Source organism: Nicotiana tabacum, chromosome 8 (assembly GCF_000715075.1).
Source record: "Nicotiana tabacum cultivar K326 chromosome 8, ASM71507v2, whole genome shotgun sequence".
In the NCBI taxonomy this organism is placed as follows: Eukaryota; Viridiplantae; Streptophyta; class Magnoliopsida; order Solanales; family Solanaceae; genus Nicotiana; species Nicotiana tabacum.
Window position 1 is genome coordinate 78304628 of NC_134087.1, and position 24207 is coordinate 78328834.

General features: G+C 36.7%; 1 protein-coding gene and 1 non-coding gene across 4 annotated transcripts; both read left to right on the top strand.

The window, feature by feature from the left end:
- Positions 1–1027: 1027 nt before the first annotated feature.
- LOC107780087 (structural maintenance of chromosomes protein 3) lies at positions 1028–23827 on the top strand. Of its 3 annotated transcripts, none has more exons than XM_075219414.1 (30): positions 1028–1184; positions 1485–1528; positions 1659–1734; positions 1817–1855; positions 1957–2024; positions 2118–2189; positions 4233–4312; positions 4399–4477; positions 4542–4659; positions 4725–4900; positions 5329–5574; positions 5678–5799; positions 6253–6397; positions 8933–9105; positions 9212–9311; positions 10270–10406; positions 15612–15813; positions 16199–16286; positions 16371–16520; positions 17957–18108; positions 18188–18379; positions 18460–18643; positions 18721–18791; positions 18860–19011; positions 20368–20536; positions 20639–20785; positions 22324–22416; positions 22856–23030; positions 23125–23314; positions 23540–23827. In XM_075219414.1, exons 2-29 carry the CDS (start codon positions 1514–1516, stop codon positions 23307–23309), a joined length of 3606 nt encoding a protein of 1201 aa, XP_075075515.1. In that variant the 5' UTR covers positions 1028–1184; positions 1485–1513; the 3' UTR covers positions 23310–23314; positions 23540–23827. The 3 variants fall into 3 exon arrangements, with proteins under 3 accessions (XP_075075515.1, XP_075075517.1, XP_075075516.1); XM_075219416.1 differs by having other exon boundaries at positions 23549–23827; XM_075219415.1 differs by having other exon boundaries at positions 1174–1347.
- On the top strand, positions 6983–7086 carry LOC142163730 (U6 spliceosomal RNA). The gene has a single exon (XR_012694661.1). It is a non-coding gene; the product is annotated as a U6 spliceosomal RNA (small nuclear RNA).
- Positions 23828–24207: the final 380 nt, after the last annotated feature.

The following is a 24207-nucleotide window of genomic DNA, read 5'->3' on the forward strand; positions in this document are numbered from 1 at the left end:
TGAACACATTATATCTAAATGTTGTAGTAATATTTACGTATGAAATATTAGTTTGCACGATTTATCAATATTAATATGAATTTATCTTTCTTGTTATTAAAATATCTTTTGCTGATTATTTAATTTTTCTCTTACCTTATAATTAATTTGTATACTTTATGTAAGATCTTATTTTGCCGCTTGAATTTATTTAGCTTTTAAACTCAATAAATCTTTAATATCTTAAGTAATTTTTAGTTTTATTTTATATTTAACTTACTCCAAAGTATAAATAGTCATAGGTATCTCAATTTTATATTTTAACTTACTCCAAAGTATAAATAGTCATAGATTATCTCAATTTACGTCTTTATATATATTTTCTATTATAGTTTTTAATTAATTTTTCACCTCCATATTTCTAGCTAACATAGAAGAAAATCTATGAGTGGATTATTTTTGGGAGTCCATGTTGTAGTTAAGTGGGAAGGTTCAAAAAATTCAAATTATTTTCTATTTTAAATTATTTTTGAATTTCCAAATGTATTGGAAGTTTGTCCTAAAATTTAACACTTGTTGAATTGTGGTTGTGCCATTTGGCATTCTAATATTGTTTTGCCTTTCCTATTCTATATAGATAGATTCTACAAATTTCTCAAACATATATATAATTATTATTATGAGTTGATGATTTTTGAAAACTGTAACTATTATGGTTAGTGGACCGAACTTAAAAACTTAAAGAGTATAAATTTTATACATGAATAAGATAAATAAACTTTACACTATCATGTCACTTAGTATAATTGCAAGTAATTTTCTATGCAAATATCAATTGGTAACCTTCAAAAAATGAAAAACAATCTTCTATTGAAATGCACTGATAAAAAGAATTCTTATAATGCTCATGCATATAACTTAAACTCTTAACTTAATTGCATATTATATTTATTGGCCAATAATATAGACAAGTAAAAACAAATAGAAACGAAAGGTAATTAGTTTTAATTCCTAAAATAAATTCAGTTAACTTCTGTTAATTGCTACTACTATAATGATTCCTATAATCAAGCTTGTCAAACACATTTCTCCCCAATTTCCATTCCCTCCAAACACCCCAATCACTTATACCCCCCCTCCCCCGGCCCCACCTCTAACATACAGTACAGAGTTCAGGAGCTCCATTACCGACTCGCTTGCTCTCGGTAAGTTTTCTTGGAGTAGTATTTTACTTCTCATTTTCAATTCCTCTATATTTGCTTCAATTACTCAAAATTCATTTTCCTTTCAAAAACCCTAGCATCGAGTTTCTACTTATTTACTAGTTCGCATCGAGTTTCTACTACTTAATTACTAGTGCTCTGTCAGGTGATGTATTTTAATTCGGCTAATTTTCAGCTCTTCTTAAGTATTATTTTCTTAATATCTTAATATTTTTTGATTTGGTAACTTTCTTACTGTAATTAATTTTTTATTTTTATTTTGGTTGCGGTTTGCTTATGCAGAGATAGAAGAATAGTCACGGACTGTCAACATGTATATAAAACAGGTAAATTAGAAGTTTATGGCCCTAATTATGTGTTAACAGTTTTCTGTATGAATAGTCATGTTTCGGATGCTGACTTTTAGAAGATTGTTTCTTAGTGATTTTTTGTATTGGGGCATTTTTTCCATTGTAGGTCATTATCGAAGGGTTTAAGAGCTACCGGGAACAAGTAGCCACTGAAGATTTTAGTCCTAAAGTTAACTGTGTTGGTAATGTCACTTATACCCATGGTGAATTTTAGTGTGCCACATTTTTTTAACTGAGAGATGTTTTAAATTTTCTTCTGTGCAGTTGGCGCGAATGGATCTGGCAAGTCTAACTTTTTCCATGGTGGGTTACCCTGAAGTTTTTCTGGCATATTGTTATTTTGATGAGTCCATGCTACTTTTACTTATTTATCATCTTATTTACTTATTTATTCTGTTCCACAGCAATCCGTTTTGTTGTAAGCGACCTCTTTCATAACCTGCGCAGTGAAGAAAGGCAGGCTTTTCTTCATGTATGTTCTGTATTTAATCTTTAGAAAAAATGCAGTTATTCATGTCCTTTCATACATTTATAATGTTTGTAATATACCCCTTTTGCTGTACAGGAAGGAGCAGGTCACCAAGTATTATCTGCTTTTGTGGAAATTGTATTTGATAATTCAGACAATCGAATGCCGGTAAAGTGTTGAACTTGGTATACGTGCATTTTCATGCAATTTGTTCTGGACAAGCTGTTCTGGCCTTGCTATATTTTTCATTACTGGTTTCTAATTTGCAGGAGTTGGCTTGTATATGGAGTATAATTTTGGCCATTCACTGTTGCATTCTTTGGCTACAGTATATAAAATCAATTGTTTGCAAGAATAGCCTGTGAACTTAAGATGTGTTAGCTTCTGCTGGCCACTGTGCCACAGATAATTTTATGCTGTTCTTGAACTATTTTTACTTGTTTGGTCATTTCTCTCTGTAAGCACTTCTTTGAAACTCACAGTTTGCTTTACCTATCATATTAGAAAAGAAAAGGGCGAAGCTTACAATGTATGATGATGATCTTGAATTTTCTAATATTAAAAAAAACACTACTTTTAACTTAAGCTCCGACGATTAGCCAAAAAGTATTAAATTGAAATATATTATGGAAAAGGAGAACTTGCCTTTTGAACTTAGTGTTTGATTGTGATTCTAATGGGTGGTGGACATTGACAGTATGTTTGTGGTTGAGGTGTTGTTGTTTGGGGGGGGGGGGTTATAAATATGTTGCTGGCCAAAAGTTTAATTAGGAGCACCAACAATGTTTAGGCATTGATAGGAACGCATACAAGTAAATATTGGTCAAGCGAGTATAAGGTGATGTATACCTGTAGACGACTATGTTTGTTTTCCTCATCTATAGATTTTCCTCCATGAAGAACACTTGTAAATTAAAAAAACAGAGAATATTTAAAAAAAAATTATATTATGCCCAAACAGAAAGTGATGCCTTGTATAGACATTGGAACTGGGCTCTGTCTTGTAAATACTATCCATGCTGAATAATTTGGAACTTATTTCTAGACTATTGCTGTGAGCTATGTCCTCATAAAATTTCAGTTGGAAGTTTGATTTGGAAGTTTATTGTCTAGGTTTTTGCCTATAAAATGATTATACTTGGAATAGCCTATTTGGAGGTTTTGGAGCTTGAATGCTTGGAAGACTGGTGGAAAGTATACAGCTTAGCACCCTTCAGTTCCATCAGAAAAGAGGAACACATCTATCTACTTTAAACTTCACCTATTGTTGAAGAAAGAAAATGGCAAACTGTTTCTTCCCTGACAAAGAATGAAAGGGAAATTTGTTGTTAAATGCTGGAGTTGTAATTTTTGTTAATTGTGTTACTGCTGAAATAAAAAAGTACTTTATTACCCAAAAAGAGCTAGCTGGAAAGTCTCTGTTGTTCTCCCCTATAAAAAAATGAGGACTGGTTTCCACTGTTTGAGTAATTTAAGATCATGTCTCTGGTGTAGAAATTTTCTATTAGTAGAATAATTTTTTCCCCTTATTCAGATTAAATGAATTCTTTAAATCATGGTAATTTGGTAGCTGAAGAAATTGGAAAAATTAAGCGTCTGCTCCTCCATTGTCATTTAGCAGCTCAGGTTCGAATCAATCAAGCTGGGTTAACGTTTGTTCATGTCATGTGAGTAAGCGACACACAAAAGAATCAAAGGATAGAAAAAGAGAGCACCACCTCCCCTTAGATGAGGTTACTTAAGCTTGAAAAGTATCTTTCAACAACAGATAAAAGTTCTAAAGTCAACAATTAAAAAAAGGAAGATAAAAGCTGTAAAGATATCATGGTCACTCATTTGATTGAGAGAAACATTTAAAAAGAAATAAAGATAAGAGTGTTAGAGGGGAAGGGAGGTGTTTTCAACGGATATTACCAAAGAATTCTGATAGAACTTATAGTTTTTCTTTTGGGGAGAAGAAAGAAGTTACCAGGAAGCATGTAATAGAGCCATTCTTGATGATTGTCTTCTAATGTAATAGGAGGTTCTATTGATATGGTAATGGGCCTATATTTAATGTAAAATAATGAGAAGATTGGATAATTTCTCTTGTGTCTTGAAACTCCATAGTTTATGTGATTTTCCTTTGTTGGAACAGGGATGAAAGGCATGTCATCATTTCTTCATTATTCAACTACTTTGTGGATGTTGAAATTGTATACTTTTTGACAGGTTGATAAGGAGGAAGTGCGACTGCGAAGAACAATCGGTCTCAAGAAGGATGAGTATTTTTTGGACGGAAAACATATCACGTAAGTATTTTATAAGTATTGTTCATTGCCTCATTTTCACTGTATCTTCTGTCAGCCGCGTGATAGAATTTTTTGTCGTGTTGCAGGAAGACAGAGGTCCAGAATTTGCTGGAAAGTGCTGGGTTCTCTCGTTCTAATCCCTATTATGTTGTGCAGCAGGGAAAGGTACGTTAACACTGTTTTTCTACTTCTTATTCATGTGTTATATTCTCCTCATGTTTTCTTGCAGATAGCATCATTGACGTTAATGAAGGATTCAGAACGACTTGATCTGCTGAAGGAAATTGGAGGGACACGTGTTTATGAGGAGAGGCGTCGAGAAAGTTTAAAAATCATGCAGGAAACTGGCACGTTATCAAAATTTATGCTTCTTGGATATCAATGTATTGTTGCTAACATTTTTGCTAATCAGGTAACAAGAGAAAGCAAATTATTCAAGTTGTACAATACTTGGATGAGAGATTGAACGAGCTTGAACAAGAGAAGGAGGAACTGAAAAAATATCAACAGCTTGACAAGCAGCGTAAATCTCTGGAATACACAATTTTTGACAAAGAACTTCATGACGCACGCCAGAAATTGAATGAGGTAGAGTACTCAAATAGCAGAATTGAAAGATCAATGTGAGCATATTCAGGTTCTTTGTAAAGGGGAACTTGAGTGTCTCTTGATGGTGAATGTTCTTGTCAATGATAACAGATCATAGTTTAGATGGTTGTGATACTTGCAATTGTCTATCTGGGTTTTTTTACTTTGCTGTGACTGTCTTATGACACCCTTCTGGTCTATTTTTGCTTAGTTAACATTCATATGGTAATGCAGGACTTCAATTGGTTGTGATCTATCTGTTTAATTGTCTATGTAGCAGTTTCTTGGAGATGTACTTTCTACCATTATCTGGCTTAAGCATGGCAATCTGTATCCCCTGATAATCATTATTCCTATTCGATATCATGAATAGCTTGTTTGACAGTTTTACACGAATCCACACTTACTATATGACTACTTTATTGCAGGTAGAAGAGGCTCGGACCAAAATTGCTGAGAACTCTACTGAGAAGTATAATAGTGTGCTGGAGGCTCATGAAAAGTCCAAGGAGCTGGAGAAGTTGTCCAAAGATCTGACAAAAGAAATTCAAATTTTAAGCAAGGAGAAAGAAGCTGTAGAGAAACAGCGGACAGAGGCTATCAGAAAGCGAGCTAAGCTTGATCTTGATTACAAAGACCTTCAAGAGAAGATGTCTACAAATATTAAAGCTAAAGTACTCTTTTATTGCATGACTAATTGTTCTTCTCAATTGCAAGATTATAGTGTTAAAATAGCTGTGAGGATAAAATTGTCATTTTATGCTTTCTGTGTTTCAGGATGATGCACAGAAACAACTCATGCTTCTTGAAAGAGAAATTCAGGAAACAAAGAATGCACTCAATGATATCAAGCCTTTGCATGAGAAACAAGTAAAAGAGGAGGAGGACATCACTAGGGGGTATGTCGATTGTATGAGGCACTTTTTTGAACAAGCAAGTCTGATAGCTAAAATTTCGAGAAATTAGAATAAACCATTAACTTTTTATTCTTGCTACCAGAACGAGTTCTGGTCCTCGAGCATATGAAGTTTCAAGAAAGACAAATGTGTTATCAATCTTATGCTTCATTAAACTATTTCATCGAGGACAAAAAGAAAAATCATCAATGCGTGTTTGCTAATTTCTTGCTGGTTGCTTCTGATACTTAAATATTTTGTGTAAGTTTAATCCTACTTGTATCAGTCTGGCGTAATGCTGAAGTTCATGCAATATAGCTATATGTGAAACAAGATTGCAAAATATTGGTCAATTTGTTTCATACTGTGTGCTATGCCTTTTATCCTTTTCCTGGTTTCGTTTTCCTTTTATGCTGGTCGTCACTGTAGATTTAACAATCTTGGTGTCTTGAATAGGATTATGGATAGTGAAAAGAAACTTAGCATTCTTTATCAGAAACAAGGCCGTGCCACCCAATTTGCAAGCAAAGCTGCCAGGGACAAATGGCTACAGAAGGAAATTGATGAATATGAACGAGTTTTATCTTCAAATGTAACACAGGTAATATTCCTTGTTAAAATTGTTAGCACATGGAGCTATTTTGTCGTTTTTCTTACTCTTCAAGCCTTTGATTTATGAATGGTTGAGGACTCTCTGGTATATGTGTACTTAAAGTGTGTTATCGCTTTGGAGGGTTTTTATCAATATATGCCTAATATTTGACCTTGTTGATGCTAATGCATTTACAAATAGTAAGATAAAAAACTTACGATCAATAAAGTATATGTAAAGGCACCAAGTTTAGAATGTAGGCGATGCATATGAGTGCAGGGAAAGATTAACAATGTTAGGGTTCCGTTTCTTATGGTTCCCCAGAAAGATGGAGAATTCTTTTCGGTAAAAGTGATACATGAAGGATGGACATCAGCCCAAGACATAAAGAGTCCAAGGAAGTGGGAGACTTAGCTGTTCTTGAGGCTGGATAATATGTGATGTATTGTGATTTGTGGAAATTTCTAATTTCTGTTATGGGGCCACTACACTATTGGTTGGGCTTTGCTAATAAATTAATTGCTAACGATCATTGGAATATGGTTATGGAGGATTTGGATACTTATGATTGGCCAAAAGTAATGGGAAGGGAAAGGAATTTAGTGATTACATATTGGAACGACAGGGAGAAGATTAGCATGGCCCCTGCACAAGGATGACAATTGACATGCACAAATCGAGAAATGGTCCAAATCTTCTACCTTATCTTATAAAACAACTAATATGCATCAGGCCCAAGCAAGTCGGGGTTGGTTATTTGAATCTGCACTGATCATGTTTCTCCATTTAAACTCATCTCAACTCATCTCAGGTCAACAACAAGAACAATTATGCTTCAGTCCCAAACAAGTTGGCGTCGGCTATATGAAGTCCTTTAAACGTTAGTTAATTTAATAGTGTTTTGGGATTCATTTTGGTCTAGTTTTTGGTAGAATTGATTTTCAAAAGATGTTTTCTTTACAAGTATTTTTTCTGAAAAATACATCTGGAAAACATTTTTGGAGAACTACTTTGGTTTTAGATTGCGTTTAGACTATCTTGGTTTTCTAGAGAGTAACTGCTTGGAATAGATTGTTTTTTAGATATCAAACTATTTAGTTAGGAGAACTGAGTTTGAGTTGGTTTTTATTTTCGGAAACCAATATAATTTGGTATTATGAAAACTGATTTTGTTTTCTAAGCCAAACAAGGCTGTTTTCTGCTTTGAAAAGAAGATTCCAAATATAATTTGAAACCAATTAGCATGCTTCTTAGCTGATGAAGAATTAGGAGGATATATTAAGTATATATACCACTTGCTCTGACAAGTTCAGATTTTAGGCATAGTTGGACATATATTTGTGGATCAGAGCAAGCAGATGTCTTAAATTTAAGTTAGATGGCACTGGGGATTATTTTTATTTTTTTTGGATGAAATAAGGTGTTTCATTGTTGGCATCAAGAAGATGCAAAATTACAAAGATAAGTAGATGTTAGCTCCAATACATTGTTACAGTACTCAGCCCAGGGAGCTAACCAGAAAAGCAAAAGGTATGGGGATTAAGCTTAAGAGTAAATGAACTGATAAAATCTAGGAGGGAGACAGCATTATTAACAGGGGAGAGAATATTCCAACTAAAAAGATACAAAAGCCATTTAGCTTTTAAAGAGTGATTTGGAGTTGATATGCCATTAAAACATCTGCTATTCTTTTCTTGCCAATGGCACCAAAAGTACTTGCTGGCTTTGTCAACTTTCCACATATTCCAACCTTCCACTGCCTCGTGATGTCTCGAGGTCGAGCCCAACTTAATCCCAAGATTGCTACTAATACATTCCATATCTGCAGCTACTGGACAGTGCTAAAATAAATGGTTGATAGATTCTGCATTTTGTAGGCATAAGTAGCATCTATTAACCAGCTGAAAGTTCCTCTTAGCTGCGATGTTTGACCATCTGTAGGTTCTAGACCTGCAAATAAATTCTGGCAGATCCACTTTCTAGATGTCTTCTTTCTTATTACGCTTAGCATACTAGATTTCTTTCAAAATATCTAAGCAAGCTTTCTATCGTAAAGCCAAAGACGCCGTAAGACAAGGTACAATTGTTGGGAAGGGGACATGATCAATAGAATCTGGCTGGATCCGGGCTGGGATAGTGCCACCCATTCTTAACCAGTTCCGAAAGTGTTCGCTCATGCTAGAGGGGGGGGGGATCAAATTATTTAGCCAACAATAATTGTTCATAATCAACTAATATCCTTTTCATACTCATGGAACTAGGCTGCTTTTGTTGACTGACTATCTTTATTTCTTCACTCTCACTCAATACATCTTAGAGGTTATTGATCTCGTCCTTTTTGTGTCCTTGATTATTCCTGTCATAACTCATATGCATCGTTTAGTTGCAAGCTCCTTTTTCTCTCTTGTCAATGTTTGTTTGTCTTCTGTTGTTCACCTTAAATAAGAAGCGTCACGTTAACCACAATAATGAGGAAAAGGTTAATACTTAATGTGATCATTATGATTCTATACTTAATTGTCTTTATTCCTTTTTCTATCTCAGGAGAGAAAGCTTAGAGATGAAATTGATCAGCTCAAAAAAGACATGAGAGATCAAGATGATATAATCAAGCATCGTAGAGTTGAAATGGACAAAAAAGAAATCCTCATATCTGGCTATCGAAATGCTTATAATCAGTATAAAGTGGAGAGAGACAAGATGCATGATGAGAGGAAGTATGATTATATTTCAGTTTGTTAGGTTTATATGAGTGTTTTTGAACAGCATTATTTATCTAGAAATATCTGAATTCTACAACTTCGTACTTGTGTGTTCGTTCAGGTCCTTGTGGACACAGGAAACCGAGCTCACTACTGAAATTGAACGGCTCAAGGCTGAAGTTGTGAAGGCAGAAAAAAGCCTAGATCATGCAACTCCTGGTGTGAGTAACTGCTTTGACATGTATCTATGTAACATTCATGGGTTATATAGTCTCAACCTTACTAGCTTGGTACTTTTCGTTTTGCCGTTGATTTCATCAATGATAAGTAATCTGGTCGTCTAATATTTAACACTCGATTGCCAAATGTCCTGGTATGAAGTCTGTAACGATGTTGTTTATCCAACTTTTTGTTGGTCAGTTTGGTGCTTCGAATTGCTCCTGTTATCAGTAGGTGTTGTCGTAAATGCATGTAATGGGCATTATGTGTTCACCTGGGAGGATGGTCCAGTGGAGTGCCTTGGTCTCGACTCTTGAGCCTAAACCAGTTCCTAAGTGATTGTTATCACGAGTTGAGGTAGTTGAAGAACTAAAATTTTCTGGGGCAAAAGAAATCAAATATCCCAGGAACTGTGATGTATCAGTGAAATATAGGTATTTTGTGTCACAACCTACAAACCTATTCATGAGAGACATGCTAAGTCTAGTATAATATGAGGTCTATTATGTTAAAAGATAAGATCACTGGAAAAAACTTACGTAGGTTAATATGTACAGCTACTATAAGAACTAACATAAAAATGGGGAATGCACAAAAGAATACAAACTGTGATAGGTCAAATGAGCCTGGAAAGTGGATAGGCTCTTAAGTCCATCCTACATACTTCTTAAGTAAACTTAAGAAAATAAACCTTGATATGTTTAAAATTTTGACTCCCTGAATTAGGGTCTTCTCATTTTCAAAGCATCTTACATTTATTTCTCTCATGATATTGTCTGAGACAGCATTCCTATGCTTGTCCGTAGTTGTTAGATCTTCGTTCTGAGAAGTAGGAATAGAAGATAAAACTGGGACGGGTGAATACTATGTCATTTCTTTGTTCCAACTTACCCGAAATGGCATGTATTCCTGCACTGTAAAGATTCTAGATTTTTCATTCTATTTTTTTTTAATTCTCAGGATATCAGAAGGGGTCTGAATTCTGTGAGGAGGATATGCAGAGAGTATGAAATCTCTGGAGTATTTGGCCCGATTTTTGAGTTGCTTGTATGTGACGAAAAGTTTTTTACAGCTGTTGAAGTTACTGCTGGAAACAGGTATTGATCAAAGTTCTTCCAAGAACAACAAGCTGCTGATTATTGTCTTATGCAGCTTGCCAAGCTGTAACGCTACTTTGCATCTATTCAATGCTTATACTCATGTGAGAAGGCACGGGAGAAAATATGATATATTGATATTGTATGTGATGCAATACAAGAGGTGCTATTTATAGCTACTCTATACAAAGGGGATACTACTCCTATTCCAATGTGGGACAATTACATAGCTATCTCTAACACTCCCCTCAAGCCGGAGCATATAGATCATATGTACCGAGCTTGTTACATATATAATCAATGCGAGAACTAGTGAGGGACTTGGTGAAAATATCTGCAAGTTGATCATTCGATCTCACAAACTTCGTAGTAATATCTCCTGAGGGTATCTTTTCTCTGACGAAGTGACAATCAATCTCAATGTGTTTAGTTGTCTCATGAAACACCGGATTTGATGCAATATGAAATGCAGCTTGATTATCGCACACAAGTTCCATCCGACTGATTTCACCAAATTTCAACTCCTTGAGCAATTGTTTGGTCCAGACTAGTTCACATGTTGCCATAGCCATTGCTCGGTATTCTGCTTCTGCACTAGACCGAGCAACTACATTCTGTTTCTTACTTTTTCAGGATACCACATTTCCTCCTACTAAAACACAATATCCAGACGTAGAACGTCTATCAGAAGGTGATCCTGCCCAATCAGCATCCGAGTACCCAACGATCTGCTCATGACCTCGATCCTCAAACAGTAATCCTTTACCTGGAGCCGATTTTATATACCGGATAATGCGGACAACTGCATCCCAATGACTATCACAGGGAGAATTCATAAACTGACTTACAACACTCACAGGATAAGAAATGTCGGGCTTAGTCACTGTGAGATAATTTAATTTACCAACCAGCCGCCTATAGCTTGCAGGATCGCTAAGCGGCTCCCCTGTCCAGGCAGAAGTTTAGAATTCGGATCCATCGGCGTGTCAACAGGTCTGCAACCTGTCATCCCTGTTTCCTCAAGAATGTCTAACACATATTTCCTTTGAGAAATAACAATACCTGAGCTAGATTGAGCAACCTCAATACCTAGAAAGTACTTCAATCTGCCTAGATCCTTAGTTTGAAAGTGCTGGAAGAGATGCTGCTTCAGATTAGTAATACCATCCTGATCATTGCCCGTAATAACAATATCATCAACATAGACTACCAGATAAATACATAGACTTGAAGCAGAGTGGCAATAAAACACAGAGTGATCAGCTTCACTACGAGTCATGCCAAACTCCTGGATAACCGTGCTGAACTTACCAAACCAGGCTCGAGGAGACTGCTTTAGACCATAAAGTGACCGACGCAAGCGACATACAAGGCCACGAGACTCCCTGAGCAATAAAACCAGGTGGTTGCTCCATATAAACCTCATCCTTAAGATCACCATGAAGAAAGGCATTCTTAATGTCCAACTGATAGAGGGGCCAATGACGAACTGCAGCCATGGATAGAAAAAAGGCGAACTGATGCCACTTTAGCCACTGGAGAGAAGGTATCATTGTAATCTAGCCCAAATATTTGAGTGTATCCTTTGGCAACAAGACGTGCCTTAAGTCGATCAATCTGGCCATCGGGACCAACTTTGACTGCATAAACCCAACGACAACCAACGGTAGATTTACCTAAGGAAGAGGAACAAGCTCCCATGTACGTAAAGCAGACATCTCGTCACTCATAGCCTGTCGCCATCCTGGATGAGACAATGCTTCACCTGTAGACTTAGGGATGGAAACCGAGGACAATGAAGATATAAAAGCATAATGGGGAGATGACAGACGATGATAACTCAAACCAACATAATGAGGATTAGGGTTTAGTGTGGCCCGTATACCTTTTCGAAGTGCAATCGGTGTACTAGAAGCAGGATCCGCAGTAGGAGCCGTGTCAGGTGCAGGACGAGAACCAGATGGGCCTGATGTAGGGCGCGAACGACGTTGATAAGTCGAGTGGTGTTCCTGTGGCCGGGGAACTAGGAGGGATAACACTGGACTCCTCAAAAGTTGGTATGGGTGAAACCTCTGTGGTTGAAGGTGGAAGAGGATTACTAAACTCCTTAAAAGTCGGTATAGGTAAGACCTCAGATATGTCATGGTGGTCAACAAAAGTGACATCAGTTGTGAAGAAAGGTTTAGACTCGAAAAATGTGACGTCAGCTGACATAAGGTACCTATGAAGATCAGGTGAATAACAATGATATCCCTTCTGAACACGAGAATAACCAAGGAAGACACACTTGAGAGCACGAGGAGCTAACTTATCTTTCCCCGGGGCTAAGTTATGAACAAAACATGTGCTCCCAAAAACCCGAGGTGGAAACAATATTGAATGTGGAATCTGACCCTTGATGGGAGATGAAGGCATCCTATTAATCAAATAACAAGCTGTGAGAACTGCATCGCCCCAAAAACGCATCGGAACACGAGACTCAATTAGAAGTGTGCGAGCAGTCTCAATAAGGTGCCTATTCTTTCTTTCTGCAACCCTATTTTGCTGAGGGGTATAAGGACAAGATGTCTGATGAATAATTCCATGAGAAGACAAACTGCTGAAACTGAGAAGATACATATTCTAAGGCATTATCACTGCGAAAAATGCGGATAGAGACACCAAATTGGTTTTTGATTTCAGCACAAAAACTCTGGAATATAGAGAATAACTCAGAACGATCTTTCATTAAGAAAAGCCAAGTACATCTTGAGTAATCATCAATAAAGCTAACAAAATAACGAAATCCCAAGGTTGAACTGACTCTACTAGGACCCCATATATCAGAATGAACCAAGGAGAAAACTACGCATGACTCTGCATGACTCTCAACACTACGCGTAAAGGAAGCTCGGGTATGTTTCCCAAGCTGACACGACTCACAATCTAATCTAGACAAACTGGATAAACTAGGCACCATCTTTTGAAGTTTGGATAAACTCGGATGTCCTAAACGTCTGTGGATTAGATTTGGAGGATCTGTAACTAGACATGTTGTGGAAGGACTGAGCGAGTTAAGGTAGTAAAGACCTTCTGAGTCACGACCTGTACCAATTGTCCGTCCCGTACTGCGGTCCTGCATAATAAAAGAATCATCAATAAAATGTATACCACAATTGAGGGCACGAGTCAAACGACTAACAGATGCAAGACTAAAAGGACAACCAGGAACATAAAGAACGGAATCTAGGGTGATAGAAGACAATGGGTTGGCTTGTCCAACTCCTTGTGCCTTAGTTTGACATCCATTGGCTAAAGTAACAGTAGGAAGAGACTGTGAATATACAATATTCGACAAAAGTGATTTATTACTAGAGATATGATCAGAAGCGCCTGAGTCCATGACCCATGGTCCAAGAGTACTAGACTGGGAAACACAAGCAAAAGAATTACCAGCAATAGGAGTGTCAGTCTGGGCAACTGAGGCTACTTGTGGAGATGTTTGCTTACTTGCTCGATACTGAAGGAGCTCATTATATTCTTCTTTAGATACAGAAAAGCCCTGGTTACCTGTAGTCTCGCTTTGAGCAACGTAGGCATTTTTGGGTGGACGGCCATTTAAGGAATAACACATTTCGCGAGTGTGTCCAAGTTTGTGACAATAAGAACACTTGGGTCTAGATCTCCCAAAACGACCGCCTCCTCGTCTATTCTCCATAGCTTGAGATGCCCGAACATCCACTGTCTGGGATGCAAGAATAGAGGAATCAAGTATCTGGGATGAAATCACTGGGTGACTTGGTGCTGCAGCAAGGCGAAGTAATCGAGAGAATAATTCATCAACTGTAGGGACAGTCGGACTCGCCAAAATTTGGTCTCGTACTGAATCAAGATCACGAGTAAGTCCAGCGAGTGTAAGAACTAGAAACATTTTTTGTCGCTGCTCTTGTTGTTTTGACACACTAGCAGAAACTGGCATCAATGTCTCAAATTCCTCCATGACTGCCTGTACCTGACCCAAGTAAGTAGACATATCTAATTCTTGCTTCTTTAAGTTTGTCATCCGTGATATCACATCATAGAAGCGAGATATATCATTAGTGTATAACGTACGAGCCTTTGCCCAAACCAAATAACATGTCTGGAATGGCCGAAACAAAGGCATCAACTTAGAATCAATAGAACGCCACAAGATGCTACATAATTGAGCATCAATTTTTGCCCAAAGCGCTATCGCCTTTTCATCTCCTTCGCTAGACTGTTTAATCAGATGATCTTGCACACCTTGACCTTTACACCACAACTCGACAGATGAAGCCCAAGCCAAGTAGTTTGAACCTCCCATTAAAGGTTCCGAGGTAATCATAACATTAGAGTTTCCAGAACTCATGCTTTTAGACCCAAAAACATCAATTCCCAAAGACATCATGTAAATTATTACCAAATAAGAGAAATAATCAACTGTAATCCACTGAAAATAGAGTAAGGAACACTGAACCAGAATAGTAAACTACTGTAGCAGTTGGAAAGTTACTGTTGCAGCCGGAAAATATTCAAAGTGGTCGGAATGAAATAAAAACAGTAGGGGTAGGATCGGAATTACCAGAAGACCCAACTGTTCTGAAGGAACTTTTTAAAAAAATGGCCGGAAGTCAACTTTTTGAAATCACTATTCACGTCGGAGAAATAAAAAAGTGGTCGGAATTTGGTGTAACCTGGATGGGTAGGCTCGGAATTGCAAGGGAAACAATCTGTCCTGAAGAGTCGTCGCCAAAAAATGGCCGGAAGGTGGCCCACGTAACGTTGGAACTTTGCCGGAAAATTTTCTTTGGACAGCTACAGTACCGCCAGAGATTTTCACTGGGATTTGGTCGCCGGACAGTGACTACTCTTGTGGTAGTGTTGGATTTTGTGCACAACACTGACCGAGACAAAGCAGACGCAAAACAACTTTGAAAGTCGCCGGAAAAAAAGGTTTCCGGTGACTGATTTTACTTCCCGGAATCGCTGGAATTTATGCACAGCGATAAATCTCTCACGATAGCTCTGATACCATGTGAGAAGGCACGGGAGAAAATATGATATATTGATATTGTATGTGATGCAATACAAGAGGTGCTATTTATAGCTACTCTATACAAAGGGGATACTACTCCTATTCCAATGTGGGACAATTACATAGCTATCTCTAACAACTCACATGACATCTTCTTTCTGTCTTTGCAGCTTATTCCATGTGGTGGTTGATAATGATGAAACATCAACTAAAATTATTAGACACCTCAATGCACAAAAAGGTGGACGAGTTACATTTATTCCATTGAACAGGGTTAAGGCTCCACATGTTAATTATCCAAATAGCTCTGATGTGATTCCGCTTGTGAAGAAATTGACGTTTTCTGATGTATATGAAAAAGCATTTAAGCAGGTCAGTTACAAAGTTTTTAGTTTCATCACTTCAGTCATGAATTAACCAGTCTTTTGTGGCTGGTCCTGTGGGCTTTCATGGTAGATTTTCACTTGCCTAATCTGTTTAGAATCAGAACAATTTAATATTTGTTCATAATACAGATATTTAGTTCTCTACTGGATCTTTATATACTTTTTCTATGATTAAGACAAGAGGATTTTCTTTTTGTGGCTGTGTTTTTTCTTCTCTACTCTGTTATCTGGAAGTTTGACTGGACTGTAAATAAACATCTTGATTCGTTTTGTATTTATATTCTTTTTAACTTTTAGTATATTTAGTAAAGCTGTTGCTACTTCTCATGTCTCTAGTTCCAGTTAAGAGTTTCTATATTTATCTCTGCCAGGTGTTTGCAAGAACCGTAATTTGTAAAGATCTGGATGTTGCTACCAGGGTTGCTCGTACTGATGGGCTTGACTGCATTACTCTTGAAGGTTAGAATTTGAGACACCTTGTTGTGATTACTTTGACTGGTGTTTGGTTGCATTAGCCTGATCTGACCTGACTTCTTTATGTAGGTGACCAAGTTAGTAAAAAGGGGGGCATGACCGGTGGATTTTATGACTATAGACGCTCAAAATTGAGGTTTATGAGCACCATCAAACAGAATATAGTGTCCATCAACCTGAAGGAGCGTGAACTTGAGGAAGTTAGATATAAACTTCAAGATATCCTTACTGGGTTGCAACCTCTACTAAAATTTACAATTTAAAATTGTTCAGTACCCTTTTTATTTTAGCGTGTTATTCTTTTCGATCCTTGCTTCTACTATTGCTCAAGGTAACTCCCTTGGCTTCTTCACACACTTCACTCATTTGTGTGGGATATCACAAATCTTTGAGTCTTTGACTACGTTACAAGACCAGTGGTTTACTCAGATGATATGGTTTTTATTCAAACTAGAAACTTTTTTTTTTATGAAACACTCAGTAATGGTATAATAACATGTGTGTTCTTTGCACCCAAGGGTGTGGCTTAGTGGTCAATGAAGTGGTAGTAGAACCAGAAGGTCTCAGTTTCAAATTCTAGCGGAGGCAAAAAAACACTAGGTGGTTTCTTCCCATCTGCCTAAGCCTTGGTGGATAGAGTTAACACGATATCTGTGCTGGTGAGAGGTAGCAGGTACTCACTGGAATAGTCGAGGTGCATACAAGTTGGGTCAGACACCACCATCATTAAAAAAAAAACGTTCATTCTTTCTCATCATTTTGATTTGCTAAAGGGCTTACCGTGCATGAAGTGTTCCTTGGATAGTGCGAGGTAGGGGGAGAATGGGAGTATACCATACATTTCCTTCCCCTTCCTTTTGTGCGAAGATGTTGTTTCCACGCCCCGAACATGTAAGGACCAACTTGTAAGGTCATCGAAGGAGCAATTCTGCTGTTGCTCTAGGATCTGTTCAATGTCATGCGAATTAGATCCAGTGGATATCATTTGCATTTAATTTAATCGTTTGAAGAATCTTAAAATATCCTCCTTGCGGGGGTCTAGGTGGACATAACTCATGAATTAAATTCATTGTAGCTGCTATTTATATTAAAGACCTTGACGTACGAAAAATCCGTTAATTAATTTAATGTAAGTTGGATTAAAGTGGAGATTTTTTCAGGTTGGCATCAGCTCTGCCGTGTTAATCAAGTCATTCTTCTGGCTTAAGGTACCAAAGAAAGTTTAAGGTAGGGTGGAAAATGTGAAAGGAAAAAACTTGTCAAAGGTAGCCTATGCGTTGTATGCTCTCGATTGACTAATACTATTAGAACATAAGTCTCCTCACTTGAGCTTGGAATGCATTGAAGCAGTTAATGGGCCTTGAGACTTATTGAGACTTCAATATGTGCATAAGTAATGTATATGCCATTCAAGTTTCTTTTACAAAATTAATTGGAATAATGATATCCTTTTTTGTTGTACTGACATGCACCGGTTACTTCTTTTCACTTAGAAAGTTTTGCAAACACTTCTTTTGTGTGGCTTAGAATGTTACTGGCGACAACAAGGTCTTATAGTTCTCCTTTCTTGGTGTCACCGGCATTATTTATCCAGTGTTCTAAGGACGTTCATTATATACCCTTCACCTTTTATGCTTTCACTTAGCCTTTCCCACAGATAGACCAGAAAATTAATGAACTTGTGGCTGAGCAGCAGAAAAATGATGCTGCCCTGGCTCATGACAAGTCTGAGTTAGAACAACTTAAACAAGATATTGGTAATGCTGAAAGACAGAGACAATCCATCTTAAAAGCTCTTCAAAAGAAGGTGCCTCCTCTTGAAAAACTTTTGGAGCTCTTGCCGCTACTGCATTTCTTCTTTAATTAGAGACTGTCCATGTTTGCAGGAGAAACTGCTTGATAATATTTTGAGTCAAATAGATCAGCTAAGAGCTAGTATAGCTGTGAAACAAGATGAAATGGGAACAGAACTTGTTGATCATTTAACACCGGAAGAGCGAGATTCTTTGTCACGCTTGAACCCTGAAATTACGACTCTGAAGGAGAAGCTGATTGCGTGCAGGGCAAATCGGATAGAGGTTTGTTGACATCAGGATTACTGAAATCAATATGACATATCGATACAAATCAGTAGCTGATTTTCGCTCGTCTTTTGTAGACTGAAACCAGAAAAGAGGAGCTTGAGATGAATCTGTCAACAAATCTTGAAATACGAAAACAAGAGTTAGTGGCGATGAATTCTTCTGTCGACGTTGATATGTTACAGGGTGAAGTTGAGAGCAAGAATCAGGAACTTAAGGATGCAGAGTCACTAGTTGACCATGTGACTGAAGAGCTTACAAGTGAGTCCTTTATTTGATTTTGAAGCTTCTGGTATTGTATATATTCAAAATTCTTAATACAAAAATGGCCTGCACAGGGGTTTCTGGAAGTATAGATGAACGAAACAAGAGGCTCAAGAAGATTAAACAGGACAAGGATAAGCTGAAGGTAAATATTCTATATTGCAGCTTCATATGGCCTGTTTAGATTTGCACTAATACATGATTTTGTTATAGACTCTTGAAGATGAGTATCAGAATACACTTCAGGATGAAGCAAGAGAATTGGAGCAGCTACTAAGTAAACGGAACACTTGTCTCGCCAAGCAAGAAGAGTACTCGAAGAAAATCCGGGAACTGGGTCCTTTATCTTCTGATGCCTTTGAGACGTATTGCCTCTTCTCTAAATTTGCATATATACTTTTCGGCATTTGAATATGGAGAACTCTATTTCGCTTTTATTTTCTTTTATTGTTTATTTTGACAGATCTTTTCAAAAACACGCAGATGTACGTACAACTGTTAGTGACTATAATAATCATAAACTGTTATTATTATAGGGTGAAGAGGTGAATTCCCTGAAAGGATGCCCTTTACGTATCTATTTTACAAAATCTAGTTAATGAAGGAAAAGTGATACATATGGGGCATATTGAAAAAAGTTACATAAAGGGTGAAGTCTAAGCTGTTCCATACCTAATGACTAAATTGCGTTTGTTTGGTAAACCTCCATGGGGTATTAGAGTAAGACCTAATGACTAAATTGCGTTTTTAAATATCTTCTTTCTGCATGTTCAGTCTCACAAAAAAATCTTCTTTTTGCATGTAGAAGAACCTTTAAGGCATATAAATTATTAGAAGATATAGTCTCACAAAGTATGACTGTGTTGAGGCTATTTGGCCTTATCTTGCCTAACGTGTGCCTTTCAAATCATCGTTCATCAAAACATTGTAAACTGTCTTATGAGTCCAGTTTGAATTTTTTCAAGTGTTTTTATCTAGTTGAAATGCCACAAATCGCGTCAACTGTGAACTCTCTTCTATTTTTGCACCAGAACGTTGAAATTCAAGTATGGACATATTTCTGATACATTTGGGTGCCATTGTCAGCTAGACAAAACGAAGTTAAGAAATCGTGTAAAATTGATGGTTGTCGAAAGTGAGAAGCAAGAATTTGACCTTTGTAAGACTGAGGTCTAGATTGCTGTCTTATCTTAAAGCTCTTGAGGACAGCTGTGTCTCCATCTCTTTTCATATGTGTTTGATCCTGTTCGTACTTGTGTGTTTCTGCATTTTGTATTTCAAGAGTAAGGCAGTAAGCTATCATCCTTAATCTGCTGGTCAAAATTGCCTCTCTTTTTAGTCCCTTTTTAATGTATATGCTTCATGAAAGGAATAACTTTTAAACCTGTTATTTTTCCTTGTTTCCCTCTTCAACCTTTTATTTATTTTTTGTTCGGGTGGGGGGTTTAAAAGTTTATAAAAGAAAAGGCAGAGATCCTCTAAAGCATGCCTTATAGTATAAACATGTGTTCTTGTGATGTTCAAAGTGTTCAGTTGTTTAATCTGTGCGCATTTTATACGTTTTTGACCTCTCAAATTTTATTTCGCACTAGGCCCAAAAAAAGGAAGTTACATACGTATATTACCTTAGATAGGTGCATTGGCTTTTGTTCTTCTGACATAATAGTGGGAACTGTTTAATTGCCAGTTGGCTATAAATATAATGAGGGTGTAAATTCTAGGTACAAAAGAAGGAATGTAAAAGAATTATATAAGATGCTGCACAAGTGTAACGAGCAGCTGAAACAATTCAGCCATGTAAACAAAAAAGCACTTGATCAATATGTAAATTTCACCGAGCAAAGAGAAGAACTCCAAAGAAGGCAAGCTGAATTAGATGCTGGTGATGAGGTATATAAGTCGTGTATTTTGTGGATTTGGACTTGTATGTTTATGTATTGATAGCAGTTCTTAGTTTGACTTCCTTCATTTGCCTTGCATCAATATTGGCAGAAAATCAAGGAACTTATATCAGTTTTGGATATGAGGAAGGATGAATCAATTGAGCGCACGTTCAAGGGTGTGGCTAAACATTTCCGTGAAGTATTCTCTCAACTCGTGCAAGGAGGTCATGGGTTCTTAGTTATGATGAAGAAAAAGGTTTGTTTTGTTTGTTGCATAAAATAGTATGTGTGTATTCCATTGGGCTATCTCTTGCTCATTTTTCTAGTTTCTCTTGTTCTGTTCCAAGCGCTTATTATAGTAAACTAGCAATAAACAGATCCCCTTTTTGTTTGTATGACAAGTCTCATGGAAATTAAACCATATTTACGCAAATAAGTGTTTCTAAAAGTCATTTAGATCAACATCGCATGTAGAGATGTAAAAACGAAGTGCAAACATAGACTTATAAGAAATTATAAATTTTGGAAATAAAAATGTCTTACATATGGCCATGTACCCCTCGACAGTGGAAGATGAATTATATTGCGTAGAATGACAACCATTCCTTTCCTCTACTTTGTCATTGAAACTTATCACAACTGATGTAAATGAGCTAAACAAACAGAAACTCAATAGACGGTGCTCAACAAATTATTTGAGAGGAATTTTTTTGAAAAACAACAGACTAATAGGATTGGCAATATAAGAAAGAGGAAAAGTATATTGGTTGGTGAACTTCTTGAATGCTTAGCTGGCTTAAGAAATCGAAGTATCTCTCATTCATATGGAGTATTCAGTAGATTACATATAGCTAGAACTCAAACTTCGAAGGACGATTCCAATAAATTGTCCATTGAAAATGAAGAGATACAGAGGCCATAATAAATGGAATAGTACGTTAAAGACAGTGTTTGACATAACTATAGTATATAATACTTTACAAGTGTTCCTCTCCAAAAAAAAAAAAACACAAAAGTTTACATGAGTGGCTTTCCTGATTCTTAATTTTTGTGATTGTAATTTCCAAGTATTTATGTCCAATAATATGCACTTTTGGATTGCATTTCCCTACTTTTATTCCACATTTTCAATTTGACTTCCTAGGACTAATGGCATTTTTTGGTGCACATGTTCTCATTTCATAAAACCATTGAGTTCCACCATTAAAATGGGAATATTTCTTTGCCGCCTCTGCGTTTCATGTTTAGTCTGAAAGCTAAAAACATGAAAAACTCAAAAACTAACCACATTCAACAGCAATCTTCTATGGTGTCTTGGTACCTCTCTCTAATGACAATTAATAAAGTTGCATAGACCTCTGATCAACAAGGAAACAGTTCTTGGATCATTTTTAATCTTTATCTCAATAATAGAGGCTTTAGAACGATTTTACACAAAATCTCTTGAACTTGTATTCAAAAACTTAATGCGTCTTTGAGACTTTTGAGAATATGACAGGATAAAGATAAGAAAACACAATTGATGGTCCCGGAAACATGTGTGATATGATCCTGTAGGTGTCCTTTAAGTATTGCATATAAAATTGTCACTAAGCAATACTAAGCTGATACAATACTCTTCCATAATTTATAAATGAGTAAATATGTTAACTCGGCTATTTATCATTATCAGATGCATATATAAAATGGCAATTTACACATTTTTGTAAAGATGAGTTTCTGGAACTACATGAATCTTGCAAGTTGAATTTCTTGAATGATGAGGATCATTGGTGTCTTTTGTGTTGTTTCTAGGATGGCGAGGACGATGACAATGATCCTGATGATGATGAGCCTCGTGCTGATATGGAGGGAAGGGTTGAGAAATATATTGGTGTGAAAGTGAAGGCATGTAATTTCGTACCTTCTTATATCATCTGCTGTTTGTTGATGCAGTATTGTCGACGAGACCATCTCTTCGTTTTTGAATTCTATATTGGAGTAATACTTCTGACAATCACGCAAAAAAATTAAAATACGTTCATTTTCAGGTGTACGGCTTGTATACGGGGTTAGTCCCCAATTGTTAATAAAATTATTTACCTAATCAAAAAAAAAATCACTCAAAAAAATTATGGTCATGGAAATGTTGTGCTGTTCCAAAAATTACTTTGAAATATGCATCTTGTTAGCTCATTTTCAATTGGTACTTTCTTTTTGGGGATAAGGGTCAAATTTTTATAAAATATGAACAGCACAAAGATAGTGTGTCAAAAAGTTACAGACTCTGCAATTTTCAATTGGCACTTCAGTTGAATTTTCCTCTAACTCAATGTTCTTGCTGTAGGTGTCCTTCACTGGACAAGGAGAAACACAGTCAATGAAACAGTTATCAGGTGGTCAGAAAACTGTGGTAGCGCTGGCACTTATATTTGCCATACAAAGATGTGATCCTGCCCCATTTTATCTTTTTGATGAGATAGATGCAGCACTAGATCCTCAATACAGAACAGCCGTGGGGAGTATCCTAGAGTTAAAATTATTTCCTGCATTCCTCCTTCTCTCTCTACAGTCTCCACGTATACTTCCTTTTATCCTTTGACTATAATTTTCTAGATATGGTTCGTGATTTGGCAGACAGGGGCAGCACACAATTTATTACGACGACATTCCGGCCGGAGCTTGTGAAAGTGGCTGATAAGATATATGGTGTGATACACAAAAATAGAGTTAGCCGTGTCAACGTTATCTCCAGGGACGATGCCTTAGATTTTATTGAGCATGATCAATCTCATAACTGATTGAGGTGAGCATTATATATGATAAAATTGTTGATGTATCCCCAGAAAAATTCTTGGGGATATAGTCAATAGGAGCCACCATAATCGTCACAATTCCAGCCTCCTATCTTTCAGTAAGAAAATAGTATTAGGGAATTTGAAAAGTAAAATTTAGGATGGATAGATTTTTTATTTGTGTTCAGTTAATCTATTGAAGTTGTCTAATTGGTGTTAATTTATTTTCTGGTAAGGTGGTACAGGAGGAATGGATGGCAGGTGAAGCTTCTTCATAACTTGGACAGATATTCTGCCATTCCTCTACTTGTCTAGCTGATGCTTCATTGTAGGATATGCTGAATATTGTTAGTTTTGTGGAATACTGATGCTAACTTAAAGAGAGCATAGTGCTAATGGGTATTGATCTCCTATTTCTGTAAATGTTACACTTTGTTGATGTAGTGTTCTCTTATAAAAACGCAGTTATGTATGTAATGTATGAACAGAGACGCTTTGTTTATCATCTACTCCATTATGTTCAATATTTTGGGCTCTTTGATTTCGGGGGAAAGTTTGGTGATGGAAGCAGATGTAGGATGGGTTCTGTATGTTCACAACTAACAGTGCAGTGCTACATCTAAGATTATTCGAAATTGTTGGGTGCAACCGATGATGCACTTCTTCCTTTTTAGGGTGATACAGAAATGAGATAACCTTGTAAAACGTCAACGGATAGAATTGAAATAGAAACTAGGGACTAAATGATCATTGTCTTGGTCTCAGAACCATCTATTTACCAGCAATAAGAGTGAATCATGCACGAAAGACAGTAAATGAGGTTTTCCGTGCCAATTTTACGTGGTAACTTTATTAATCGCGATTATAAGGGTTTTGGTACAAAATGTGTGTTTTTGCAGTGACC

Excerpts from the sequence above, each read along its gene's own strand:
- LOC107780087 (XM_075219414.1), top strand. Across the intron at positions 9,312-10,269 it reads TAGATCATGCAACTCCTGGT|GATATCAGAAGGGGTCTGAA; the intron begins GTGAGTAACTGC and ends TTTAATTCTCAG. Across the intron at positions 18,792-18,859 it reads AGGACAAGGATAAGCTGAAG|ACTCTTGAAGATGAGTATCA; the intron begins GTAAATATTCTA and ends ATTTTGTTATAG.